The following is a 13,137-nucleotide window of genomic DNA, read 5'->3' on the forward strand; positions in this document are numbered from 1 at the left end:
CTTGCAGTGTTGTGAAATTATGTGGACTGTATTTAGTGTTCTGTGAGATTACATACAGTAAACCATACCAGAAACATTATATTAAATAATGGCTTGTATTAAAGAAATTGTCGACAAAAAATATCCACATACTTTCTTTTGCTTATTTTTCTAGAATCGAACTAACTTTGGGCCTGTTTCCTTTTCAAGATACTTAAAAATGCATTCCTTTGGAAATGGTTCTGAATGTTGCACATATTTGTTCTGGGCAGATTACTAAAGTTTTAAATGGATATGAACTTTGTAGAGGTTTTGAATTGCAGTTGACCTATAGTGTGTATTTTGCACACTACTTGTATTTTTTCTTTAATCTCTTGTCGCTTACCTGCTAAACTATGCAGTACTGATTGACAGACAATATGTCTTTCGCCTGGTAGTATAAAGTTTAATTAAATGTGATTTATTTAATATGTGTTGGAGTTTACACTAAGGATAGCCGAGATTAATGGGCAGAAGTCTGTACTAGTTTAGTGTATTGTGGTTTTACATGTAGTGTATTTATTGAAAAACAAGACACCTTGTCTTTCAGTTGTAGATGGTTAGTACAGCTGCTTTCATGCAGCACAACAAATATAGTAATTCAATCCGTCTCCGTCACAGTGGGCCGTTTAGTTAACTGCTTCCATCTGTTGCCTGCTGTTCCCCTCACTTACGACCCTCTTCCTCTCTTGTCCCAGCCCCCCTGAGGAAGGCGAAGTTTGTGGAAAGCCCTCGAGTCCCAGAGTCGGAGCTCAGTTCCCCAACCAGAACCACAGCCAAGAAGCCAGACTTGGATGCTTTCTGCCCTGGTAAGAATGTACAGGGTTCAATTCTCCACCAGCTAGAAAATTTCATAGTTGTACGATTGGATAGGCTGGTGCATTTGTCTCACAAAAGCAATGCCAAAATCTGCATGTGTGGAGCTGTGGTAATCTTTGCAGCGGAGGATCTGATAATGTTTAGGCTCCTTTCAGTGCATAACAATAGAGAGAGGAGAAGCAATTGTGGTGTGTTGTCGACAGAGACCAGTTTTTTAAACTAAAGGATGAATTTGTTATTGTATCGTGCATTTAAAAAAATAGGTTCAGAAAGCCTTAGTTCAGAGTTGTCACTTCTAGTAATTGTGATATAAAAATGCCACAGTTTGATCTCTGTGCATGCTTGTTGTGATAATGGTCTGCTCCAGAGTAGTGCATGTGGGATAGTTTAATTTATGCTTCAGGCGTGCATTTGGTCTTGTACAAACGGAAAGTGCTTGCTGAGTTCAGAAAATACATTCAGAATAGTCATATTTCTTCTTGTGGCTTGGGTAAGATAGATGTTTTGGAAATACATTTTTGAAAAGGGAATAAAAAGATTTGGATAGCTTTCGTATATAAGTGTTTAACCAAGGACTTCAATAATTAAAAAAACATTTTTGTGCTTCATTTTGTTTACTGTTGTACGTAGTTTATTTCATGCAGTCGTTTGTTATTCCTCTGCTGAATTAATTACTAAATGATCCCTTTCAAAAATACCTTGTAGGATATTCTGTGCAGAAATTTTGTTGGATACTTGTAGGATCTACAAATAGAATCCTAGCTTCCATGTTACCTTGTGGACTGCATTTGTTTGAGAGGAATTCTGTACTTCACAATTGCATTTTCCAGCTCTAGCTACTATCTCTGCCTCGTGCAAAGGTTTTATTAAAAATATTTCTCCCCCTCTTGGGGTCTCCCTGAACCTATGGAACATTCCATGACTGGGGAAACCCTGAGGTATTTGTCAGTTGTAATCTGCAATGTTTGCAGGGGGTGGTTAGTGTGGCTCCTGTAACAACCCTCCGACACCCCCCTCCCCCTCCTCATGCACACACCCCCTTGCCAGTTAAAGTGGCGCTATCCTATAATGTTGTATCATTCTTGGGAGCATCTGACCTGAAGTGGTAATTTACACAAGTTACTGGGGTTATGAAGTCTTCTGGGTGAAGATTCCGTCCGAGCTGCATGCATCTTGTTTTGCCTATTTCTTTGTCTCACTGGCAAGCCCCTGAGGCAGTGTGGTAGCTTACGTAGTGTCTGTAGACATCATACTGGCCACCTAGCACTGAAAAATGTCAAACATGTGGAAAGCAGGAGGTTGGGAAGTATCGCATGTTCTGTGCTTGATAATGTTCGTATTTAACAGTTCATTCGGTCCTTATGTTTATTATGTTTGAGCAGTTCAACTTAATCTATAATTCTAGTTAAAACATATTAAGCATATTTAGTCTGCTTACATGCTTTAAAAGGAAATACTTTATGATTGGAATTATATACTTTAAAATAATTCTAAATGCAAAAAAATAGTAAACGTATTGACCAGTTCAAATACGTGTAAGTGTGGCTGGCTAATCACATAAGTGCGGCTGGATTATCACATAAATGTTCAAAACTGAATTACTATTCTAGTACCTAGGTAAATTTATTAAAAGAGAATGGAGAAATATTTTCAATAGGAAGGTGAAATTGCAGTTAATGTGATTTTTATGCAGTAGTTTCAAAATACCCTCTGAAGTAACCTATCGAAGGTGTTTATTCACAAAATGCTGGAGTAACTCAGCAGGTCAGGCAGCATCTCAGGAGAGAAGGAATGGGTGACGTTTCGGGTCGAGACCCTTCTTCAGTCTGAAGCGTCACCCGAAACGTCACCCATTCCTTCTCTCCTGAGATGCTGCCTGACCTGCTGAGTTACTCCAGCATTTTGTGAATAAACACCTTCGATTTGTACCAGCATCTGCAGTTATTTTCTTATACTACCCTCTGAAGTAACCCAGTCAGCCAATTAGTTACACACTACTACTACATTTAAATAGAGAAAGAATAAAAATAGCATTGAGCAAGGCACCAAATTTTTGTTGGAGCAAAGTTGTTCCCTGCTCAGTTGATCTCTAAGTCCTCCTTACAAACCTTTATGTGTGGCTGCATCTGGCTGTGCATAGAGCCAAAGCATGTGGGAACCAAGTATCATTACCTGCTGAGGTTCCACTTGTCCCCGGTGTTGCGAAGGATGGGTCTGGCGCCGCTGCCGTGCAATGTGTCAGTCAGCTGGGCATTGCCGCACCACCTGTCTTTTGTGGAAACGTTCAACCAGACCAACGCTTTTGATCACAAGTCCATGATGCATTGGTCAGAATGGGGAATCCTGCAGGTACTGCAGGACAAAGACTTGAGGGATCCTGTGGTGCAGTTCCCAGTTTGTCTGGCGAAATACCTCATCGTCGGGACTCACCAATAAGCACTAAGACCTCGCTTAGCTGGTGGTTAGAGGGGACCTCTAGACTTATCCTTCATGTGGTGTCAGAATATTACTACTGATGCACACTGCTCTCGGGGACAGCTGCTGTGCAGAAGGTGAGGTTTGTTGCACTACTTTAGCCCACCGAGGTCCAGGTTCCTATGCTGCCTTGAAGACAGCAAGGCAGCGGTTCCCACACCCCCTTTCAATTTGCAGGCTTTACTCTATAATTTGTTATTATAACGAGTAATATCTTTAAAAAGCTGAAACTGAAAGACATTTAAAGTATTCACAATAAACCCAAAAATCTGCCCGTCCAGCAAAAATTCTGGGCCTGCCAGATTATTAGATTAATCAGGACCCGAAACATCACCTATTTCGTTTCCCCAGAGATGATGCCTGACCCACTAAGTTACTCCAGAATTTTATGTCTATCTTTGGATTTCTTGATGTGTTGATTTTAAATGACATGCATTCGAGATATCCAATCATATAAGATTTTGCTGGAATAGAGAATTTCAAGGAGAAATTTATTTTTGTTATTGTATATTTATGTAATAAATATTTTGCTCAATAAGTTGTTGGAATTGCAAACTAGTGAGTGTAAGCATAGCAGGAAATCTGAGACCTTGGTGATGGATATAAGAAAGCCATTTAAGGTTTGAATAACAAAATCAGGAGAATCTGAAAAAGTGATTTGATTAGATTAGGTAAACTCAATGTCAAAACAGGTATAAAAATGAAAAGAGGAAAAGAAAGATTGGATTAAGATGGCAGGGTGAGGGAAAACAAAAGGGAAAATTGTTATAATTAAAGTTCATTCTTTCAAAATCTCCAGCTGCAATCTACTGCCTGGAAGGATGAGATTCTATGTTTAAAATGTCCGCTTACTGGGTCAGGAAAATGAATGGCAGTAATTAATATTAATTACATTGTTAAAGTACTACCTATGTTTAATTTCAATGCTTTCTATGGGAAGTGTATTGGGCAATTAGTGCAAAAACCAGGAAAATCAAAGGGTTTACAAGCTCAAATGTTATTCGTGCAAATCTAATAGTGAAACAGCTGACATTGCCCAGCAACTTTCGTCATTTGCAATTTATTAATTCCGATATCTTTTCTGCATCATTAGTGGCTCACCAATTTGCACAATTAATCTCACTATTATTTTTTTGCATATTTTGGATCAGAATGATGCATGGATTCACGAGCTATTAATCTATTGACATGGAAATATTTTTAAATGCAAGTGACACTTCTCAAATTAATTAATCAGTTAGTTATATAAAATTACAGCACATTAAAATATCAAGCAGATAGATTACATTAAATTAATAATTTGTTGAACTGATTAAAACAATGTTACTGGGATAGCACATTTAATGCACATATTGTTGCAAAAATGCTTATGTTCATTTATTTTACTTGGCTCTTTGGTAACAATATGGCATAGTAAGGATAATTCAATTTCTGGGAACTGCACGGCATTTTTATATGCAGTTTTATGCTTTGATCATATTCATTCAAATGGGAAAGAATACATGCTAATTCATCCTGCCAACGGTGTTCTTTGAAGCAAACAAGCCCATAGCAATCCTGATAGCCACCATTTTAAAACTTACTGTAATGCAATAGCTTATGCCATTAGACCACAATGAGTTTTTAACTTAAACCCCTATGGGAAGCTATTCACAGTATTTGTACCAGATTGAAACAAATCAGCTGCTGCCACAAGTTTGAATAGTGCCACAACCCCCTAGGAGCAGGTGTGCCCTATTAGGAAAAGCACAGCTTAACCTTCTCTGGATTCCCTCTTGTGAGACCAAATTGAATGTTCCTCCCCTTCAGCACCTACTTGTCAGTGAGTCTCCATTGCATCTGTAACCTCCTAAACATATCCCGTCAATTACTAGCACTGCTTTCTGTTCCAGAGATATCATCTAATGCTACATGGGTGAGAGTTAGGTTTTAAAAGCTAGGAGCTAAAATTTCATATTTTCGAGATAGTTGGTGTCATATCTCAGGGGTTAGTATCAGTAAGCAAACAGTTTTAACACATCAATTACAACAGACATTCATTTCAGCAGTCAGTCAGTTTTGGGTGTTTCATCTTGCTTTATGTATTTTGTATTGTATATGAAATAGCAGGTGTATTGCCTCCCAAGCCAGCTCTTCCATGCATTAAGATAATGGCTGATCTAATCTGAGGTGCACATTCCTGCCTGTACCCCATGCCCCTTGATTCTGCCTCCACAGCTCTCTGGGGTAAAGAATTCCAAAGCTCGCAGCTCTCTGAAAATAGATATTCCACTTCACCTCTGTCTTAAATGTGGGACACCTTATTCTGAAACTATGGTCCCTAGTTCTGGATTCCCAGACCAGGGAAGAATAAATTCAGCATCTACCATGTCAAGCCCTTTCAGAATTTTACATATTTCAGTAAATCACCTCAAATTCTCCTCTTGCATAGAGTATGGGCCCAACATGTTGAACCTTTCCTCATAGGAAAACACTTTTTTTGTAAGGATCAGCCTAGTGAATATATACTTATAAAAAATTGGGCTGACTGTTTCAATATTTCTTGCTGGCTTGACCCTGTAATCTGTGTTCTCTCTCTAACTCACTGGTCTATCGAATGTCAAGAGAATTTTGAGATGATTCCACTGTGTACACCGTGATTGCTTTGTTGTGACAATCATTGCGGTTATATGACCATCCTCTAATTTTCCACCATAATTTAAATCCCAGAAAATATTTAGATACCGTTCATTAGGAAAGAAATTGCATTTATCGAGAATGTTTCAGGTCCAGAGGATGACCAAATATCTCCCAGCTAATTAAATACTTTTGACGTGTAATTGCAATTATAATATAACTTGGTCTCACGGATAAATGCAAATTTAATCTGTTTTGGCCATTTTGTGCTGAGGGAATTAATGAAGCCACCTAGAGAATTTCCCTGTTCCTTCCAAGTAGTGACATGGAAACTCACATCCACCTGAACCCCTCACTGTGCCCCTCCCCCCCCCCTCCAATGACTAATCTGATGATTCAGCACACTTTCAATACTGCATTGAAACAAAAACCCAAATGAAGTGCATCAGAACTGGAATGGAGATGCAAGAGACTGCAGATGATGCAATCTTGAGTAAAACACAAAGTGCTAGAGGAACTCAGCAGACAGACTGCATTTGTGGAGGGAATGGATAGGCAATGTTTGAAGTCGGGAGCCATCTTCAGTGGAGTGGTGGGGTGGGGGGTGGTGGAGGAAAGCGAGATGGGACTGGGACAAAGCTTGATAAGTAATAGGTGGATGCAGATGAATGGGGCAATGCAAACTGGAATGATGTTTGTAGCCATTGAAGCTCTTTTGAGAGTGTTACCGTAGTTCCAAGATAGTATTAAATTAAATATTTATTTCTAGTACGGGCAGTTTTGGATTTCATCTCATTTCACCCAACTTAATATACAACATGTCTAATTCCACTCGTAAGCCTCCACTACTTGGGAGCTTGGGTTACTGTATTAGCCTGATATCAAGTCTCTTCCTGGTATCATTGTTTAGTTATGCTGACAGTGATGACATCCTGATATGTTGATATCTTGTCTCAAGTATTTACAGCGCATGATTTGGAAGTACTGGGGATAAGGTCTGGAATGTATGGAATTTTATTCTTGGGCATGTGTTTTAATTTTAGATGCATTTGTTGTCAGTGTTTTGATGGTTGGACTTGCAGAAAGGCTTAATGTGTTTTTTTTCCCCTATGGCATGATTCCTCAATTGAAAAATGCCTTAATTGGCTGAGGGGGTGGGGGTGTGCTGATGATGGTGGTGACAGGGCCTTGTAAGATGCAGACAAAGTTGTAGTTCAAGAACCAGTGGATTCCATAAATACAGTCATGGCCTTTTTTGGGGATTGTTGGTAACCTAGATGTCAAAATGGTAAGGGGTCATGAGAGTTCTTCAGTCAACACTCCCTTCTTGTTTCCACCTCTATTATTTCCTCTCACTCTCGCCCCTCTCATCCCCACAGCATCTTTTCCTCCTCGTCCTGCTCCCAGTACTTACTCCAACTCCATGGCTCTCTTTGAGCTTGCTCCTTGACTCCCTTGCTCCCTTTCTTACATTCATTCTCACCCTTCACTTCCTCTCAGCCCTCTCAGAGATATCTGCTGCCCAGCAGCCTGCAAGTCTTGCTTGAGTTAGAGACCACCTTGCAGTCTAATGAAAATGACAATGTCTTTTCCAGGCTATTTACTGGAGCATAATTATGTACAGTCCCATAGACCTTTGGCTCTCATATATTTGAATTTTCATATCTTAATAGCCTTATTGCAATGTGACAGCATGGACTAGAACATCTGGTACGCCTAAACAGTATGGGATAGAGGGTCCTGAAATATAATACTCTTATGTTATGTACTAGGTGCCTTTCATTGCCCTGCCCTTCTCAGTCTCTTTTTTCCTCAGTCTCCCTGGTAATCTCTTTGCAAGACAGAGCTTGGGGCAGAGAATGTCTGTTTAGACAGTCTGATGTTGGGTGTGCAAACGATGTGGATTGTCCAACTTAGCTGACTGCAAGTAACTGGGATCCCCAGTTCGAGAGGTGTTGTCCTGGGAAAAGACAGTAATATTAGTTTGCTTATCCTTTTGGTGAATTTAGAAGATTAAATTTGGCATTGGTGCTTTTCTTTTCATTGTCTTGAGATGCCTAATATCGAGAGTGCAGATCTCACTATTGACTAGTGGACCATAGGTTTTGTGCTAGGTCGGTTGGAATTTCTTCAATTATCAAAAAGCTTTGGTGACACATTAAGAGCTCTGTTGAATTTCATTCTCATTGTCTGCTTTTGTCTTGAGTTGTCTCCCGAGATCTGGGAAGCGATCTGCATTTTCCAAGGATTTGCTGTGTACCTTTATTTTGGGAGGGCAGTAGGGGCAGGTTACGACTTCCTTGGTTTCACAGCTATTGAGGGTTAGGTCTATCTTCTCATTTGCTTTGGTGAACAAGTCAACGATGTCTTGTAGCTCGACTTCCGAGCAGGTGGCATCTGTATGCTTTTGGTCAACTACTGAGGTTGGGGTGACCTCCACACTGTCATTGGTGTAGGTTGAACAGTTACTCATTGGTTCTGAAGATTGGCTGCACTGCCTGTGAAGTGTTTGGAGGTGAAGTGCCCAATGCATTAAGAAAGATTGTTGAAAGTGATTCAAATATTCTTGGAAGAGCAATATCCTCACCAACACCTAGGAATCTCTGGCCCTTGACCTGTTCAAGTGGACAAGGAACATTGGGGATAGCATTGAGAATCCAGAGGCCATGCATCAGGAGCACACAGAGACCACATGTAGGTGGTGGAAGGAGAACACCATCTTACAAATTAGCTCCCACCTGATGAGTGCATGAGTCTACATTTCCCACATTGGCCTTATCGATTACCTCACAACCCAAAAAACATGATCAGAGCAAGAGACTGCTTAAGAACAAGATGATTGTGTCATTCGTCTGTTGTTATTCTTATCGCTTCTGGACTGAGGCATTGATGCACAATAGATCCTTGTTATCCACAAGGAACTTTGCGGAAATAAAATCTCGGATCTATCTAAGACAGCTGGCAATGGCACCAAGGTCGCTATGACATACAGCAGTCTAATCCTTCATAGATTTAGCAATAGCAATGTGGGTTTCAGCATGTAAAAACAACTACAGTTTGCTTTTGATTTACTACAATCTTATAGGTCGGAGATTGACTGGCTTTAACTTTTCCAACATCTGACAGCATCAGAAAGCTAGTGGCTCCTACTGAAGCAATAAACTGCAAACCTACCCGAATTTCTGACTCCTGATGTTCCCACTCACCTTGCCTCCAGCTGCAAAACTAACTGTATAACAATGCAGCGGTTAGTAACTTACATACTCAAATGAGAAATTACAAAATTTGGGAAATGATGAGCAACATAGGTTTACTTTTACATATTTGTAAAGAAGAATAATAGCAATGCACAAAATAAACACCTGGTCCAGGTTTTTGACCCCAGTTCTAGTGCACACTGATCATTGTTAGTTTACTACTTGTCAGCACGAGAAAGCAAATACAATCCATCTCCTGGAAACACAATTCCCCAGATACCAGAGGGGAGGGCTAGAGAGGAATGCATGATGTTTAGCAACACTACTGGGTAATATATGGCATACTTTGCAAGTAGGCAGATCCGGGAATAACTGGAAATTAATGGATAAAAAACCTCAGTAAATTTGTTTCTCATGGTTACTGAATTATTCCACCTTATGCCTATTATAGGTTTTAAGCACCCTTGATTGATTGATTTGAAAGAGACAGTATGTAAACAGGTCCTTCGGCCCACCGAGTCCACACTGACCATCGGTCACCCAATCACATTAGTTCTTTGTTATCCCACTTTCTCACTCAGTCCCGACACACTAGGGGCAATTTACAGAGGCCAATTAACTTACACACCCAGACGACTTTGGGATGTAGGAGGAAACCAGAGCACTTGGAGGAAACCCATGCAGTGTCACGGGAAACTCCGCACAGACAGCACTCAAGGTCAGGATCGAACCTAGGTGTCTGGTGCCACAGGCAGCAATTCTGCTCGCTGTGCCACGCATGTTTGGCAATAAAAAACATGTTTTGAATTTTATCATTTCATTATTCTGGCTCTTCAAGTGTATCATCAAGTGTATGGGGAACTAAGCATTTATTTCTGGTATACGATGAATTATATTTATGGATTATTGGGAAATGGACGATGATGGAAATGCTGGCATTTATTGCCCCTGGACTACCTAACATTTAACGACTTGGGCGCGCCCGTAGTTGAAATATTTAAGAGCTATTTAGATGGGCTTTTAATTAGGCAAGGCACAGAAGGATATTGACCTTACGGAAGTCAACAATATAAACAATTATATTTAATACGGTTTGTATCAGGTAGATAAGAGAGGATTAGTGTTGATGAGCAAAAAAAGTTGGCATGGATGTGGTGGGTTGAAGAGCTTCTGTGCTTATACAACTCAATAGCTCCAGGAAACACTATTGACCTGTGACCTCCTTTATTCTCAAGACGCATTCATCTGCGTTAAATTTGAAGCAATACACTTGGTCTTTATTTCTGATGATTGCTGTCCACATGTGTGCAAGGTTAGTTCCATCTTGTTTTTGTTTTGTCAAGAGATTTTGAGCAGAATCAAAAAGATTTAAAAGCCTCCAAAATGGTAGGATGTATTCTGCCACAAACGTCTCACACGTTATCCAGTCATGTGCATCTGCACCCACTTTTGCATCCAGTTTCACTTGCAATCTGTCTTGGTAAACATTGCATGATCCCTCTCAACCAAAGTTTCAAATTTCAAGTCTTAATTCACTGTTTAAAATGACAAAACATAAATGAACAATAGTCTCTCTTCCCTTTTAAGATATTTTAAGATTTTAATGTGTTTATTGATATGTCTTCATACTTTCAGGGCAATGTTGGGAACAATTATATTTTATATGGGTTGTATCAGGTAGATAAGAGAGGCCCTTAATGGTGAAATTATTTTTAATATAGTGGAAAGACTGTGCCCCTATCTCTTGCGAATAACAAGAACTGAATGCACTCCAAAATGGTAACTAAAAGGTTAAGTAATGCAGTAAATTCTGAAAAAAAGTATAATCTCCATTGATTTTTTTAATTTAAAAGAAGGTAGTTTACATTTGATGAGAAACTTGATCTTGCTTCTCTTTGATGACCTTCTCACTTTAGTGTAATGGCCATCAGCACAATCCAAAGGTTGGGCTCAGCATCCAGCCTGTCCTTGCTTTAAATCTCCAGTTGATTCAAGGCAGGGAATCCAATTGCACACAAGAATGTGGAACATAAAGACAAAATGATTGTAAAAGCTTGGCAGGCAAAAGCAGGATATACTCCAGCAACACTGCACCAAGATACAGAAATGCACATTTAAGTGACCTTTTGTAAGATAACATGGCCATATGAGAACCTTCTCCCACTTTTGTAGATGGGGGTTTTTTGATACAACTCCAACTGGTTTTCATATCCTTTGCCCTTGAGTTGCTGATCTAGAAATTATAGTGCAGTTTAGTTAAACAATTATTTTCTTTGGTGCTTCTCGGTTCGTGGAATCTTTCCAAAATTGTCTTTGTAGAAAATAGTGACTCGTCTATCCTATCGTTTGAAACATGTTTGGTGCGCAGATATTTTTCCCCAAGTGCCACAGTTTTGTCAGCTTCTTCAAAGCAATTGTGCCCTCTGCCCCATAAAGACAGATTGAAAGCATTCAGCTGATCAAATATATCTGCACGATATGCAACTTGAGTAAACCATGTGTCATTGTTAAAGTGCTCTGCTGGTTGAGACTTTTTTAAGGAGTGCTGCCAGCTTAAGTCAGAGTTCATATTAGATAATGAAACAGCAATTTGCCTTGGGATAGACAAGGGACTTCAGCATGGTAATGCAAAGAAGTGTTACCACTACTCATTATTTGTCTAAAGCTTGAAAAGTTCCTGGTTTCTTTTATTTAATATGATTCACAAGATTAATGACACCTTTTAGAATTTTGTGAAGCTTTTGTGCCAAGGCTTTAGTAGATAATATCTCTGTGGATGAAGCAGTAGGTTCCATGTTGCAAACACTGTTTTCATAGTCTTTGAATGTTTAAAATGACGAATCATTGAAATGACCCCATCAGTTGCAACATCAGTGCATTTAGACATACTGAAACTCAGCAACATAAGTTATCCACAGTAACAAATATTTCATTACCTAGCCAAAGTGAGAAAATTCACACTAAAATGTTAAATCTCTTGAAAATTGCCTTCACACACAGATCACAATCAAGTCAGCAAGATAGTACAGTTTGACATTTCTCCAGATTAAGTGAAGTCAAATAGTTATTTATTGAAAGATAATCAGCAGTTTACTGTCTTCCAAAATATTACATTTTCTTTGTGTCAGAAAGATGCAGAGCGGGGTTGTTGCTGATTTTTTTGCAGCTGACTCTACCAATAATGCATTGCATATGTCAGTCTCAGAGGTAAAAATTAAATCATCTAAATATGAAAGCATTTTTGTGCATCTTTTTTCCACATGGTGACATGCACTTTTAAAAAATCAGTTCCTTGTGGTTGAAGATCCCTTGCTTTATACATATCTGCACATTCGAAGGAGATGAATGTGTCATGTGTGGGTTGTCAAATTCTGCCACAATTGAGACTAGTGGGTGAGCTGATTTGATTATATCACCCTTCTCCCAATGTTTTTGTCTTTGGCTTCCAAATGCTTGTGAAGAGAGGCAGAAGTACTTGACTACTTGTGTTTCTCCACCAATTTGAGAAGTCGAGGACCAATGATTCCTATAGATTGAGGAAGACGTTACTTTATTTTCATGGCGGCTTTGAGGATATCTTAGAAGTGTCATTTCTGACCAAACTCATAATCTACTGAGTAACGGTGATCCCTGCCCACTTGAATGTACCAGAATTGAGGAGAACTGATATTAGATACCTCATAGCACTGAAGAAGTACTTCCAACTTGCATCAGCAAGTTTGTCCAAATTCTTTGGAGGAACAACATGTCCTTTCCCTAACCAATAGCCATCTGTGTTTCTGATCAATTTCAACCGGTTTCAAGGGGCTCGTCACATCATTTGCACATCTGATACAGTCTCCTGAAATGAGCATATTTCCCCGCGTTCTATCATTCTTCTCTGATGGGCTCTTCATAGATGGTGTACAGATAGTACATAGATGCTTCTTATAGCATTTCCTAAACTTTTCTTTTGTATTTAAATGTTAAGAGGTTCATCTTTAAGGTTAGAATGCTTTGTCTTAAAACAAAT

At 39.4% G+C, this 13,137-nt stretch overlaps 1 protein-coding gene across 10 annotated transcripts in view; it reads left to right on the forward strand.

The window, feature by feature from the left end:
• Positions 1–13,137, forward strand: part of LOC144607700 (protein TANC2-like) — a 458,126-nt gene that overhangs the window by 250,990 nt on the left and 193,999 nt on the right. For 9 of the 10 annotated variants that reach the window (XM_078424723.1, XM_078424716.1, XM_078424717.1 and 6 more), the window contains one exon: positions 717–827. The exons of the other annotated variant lie outside the window; for it this stretch is intronic. In XM_078424723.1, the coding sequence (XP_078280849.1) occupies positions 717–827 (111 nt within the window). The remainder of the gene's footprint in view (positions 1–716; positions 828–13,137) is intronic. 10 annotated transcript variants of the gene reach the window in all.

This window comes from Rhinoraja longicauda, chromosome 29 (genome assembly GCF_053455715.1).
Source record: "Rhinoraja longicauda isolate Sanriku21f chromosome 29, sRhiLon1.1, whole genome shotgun sequence".
In the NCBI taxonomy this organism is placed as follows: domain Eukaryota; kingdom Metazoa; phylum Chordata; class Chondrichthyes; order Rajiformes; family Arhynchobatidae; genus Rhinoraja; species Rhinoraja longicauda.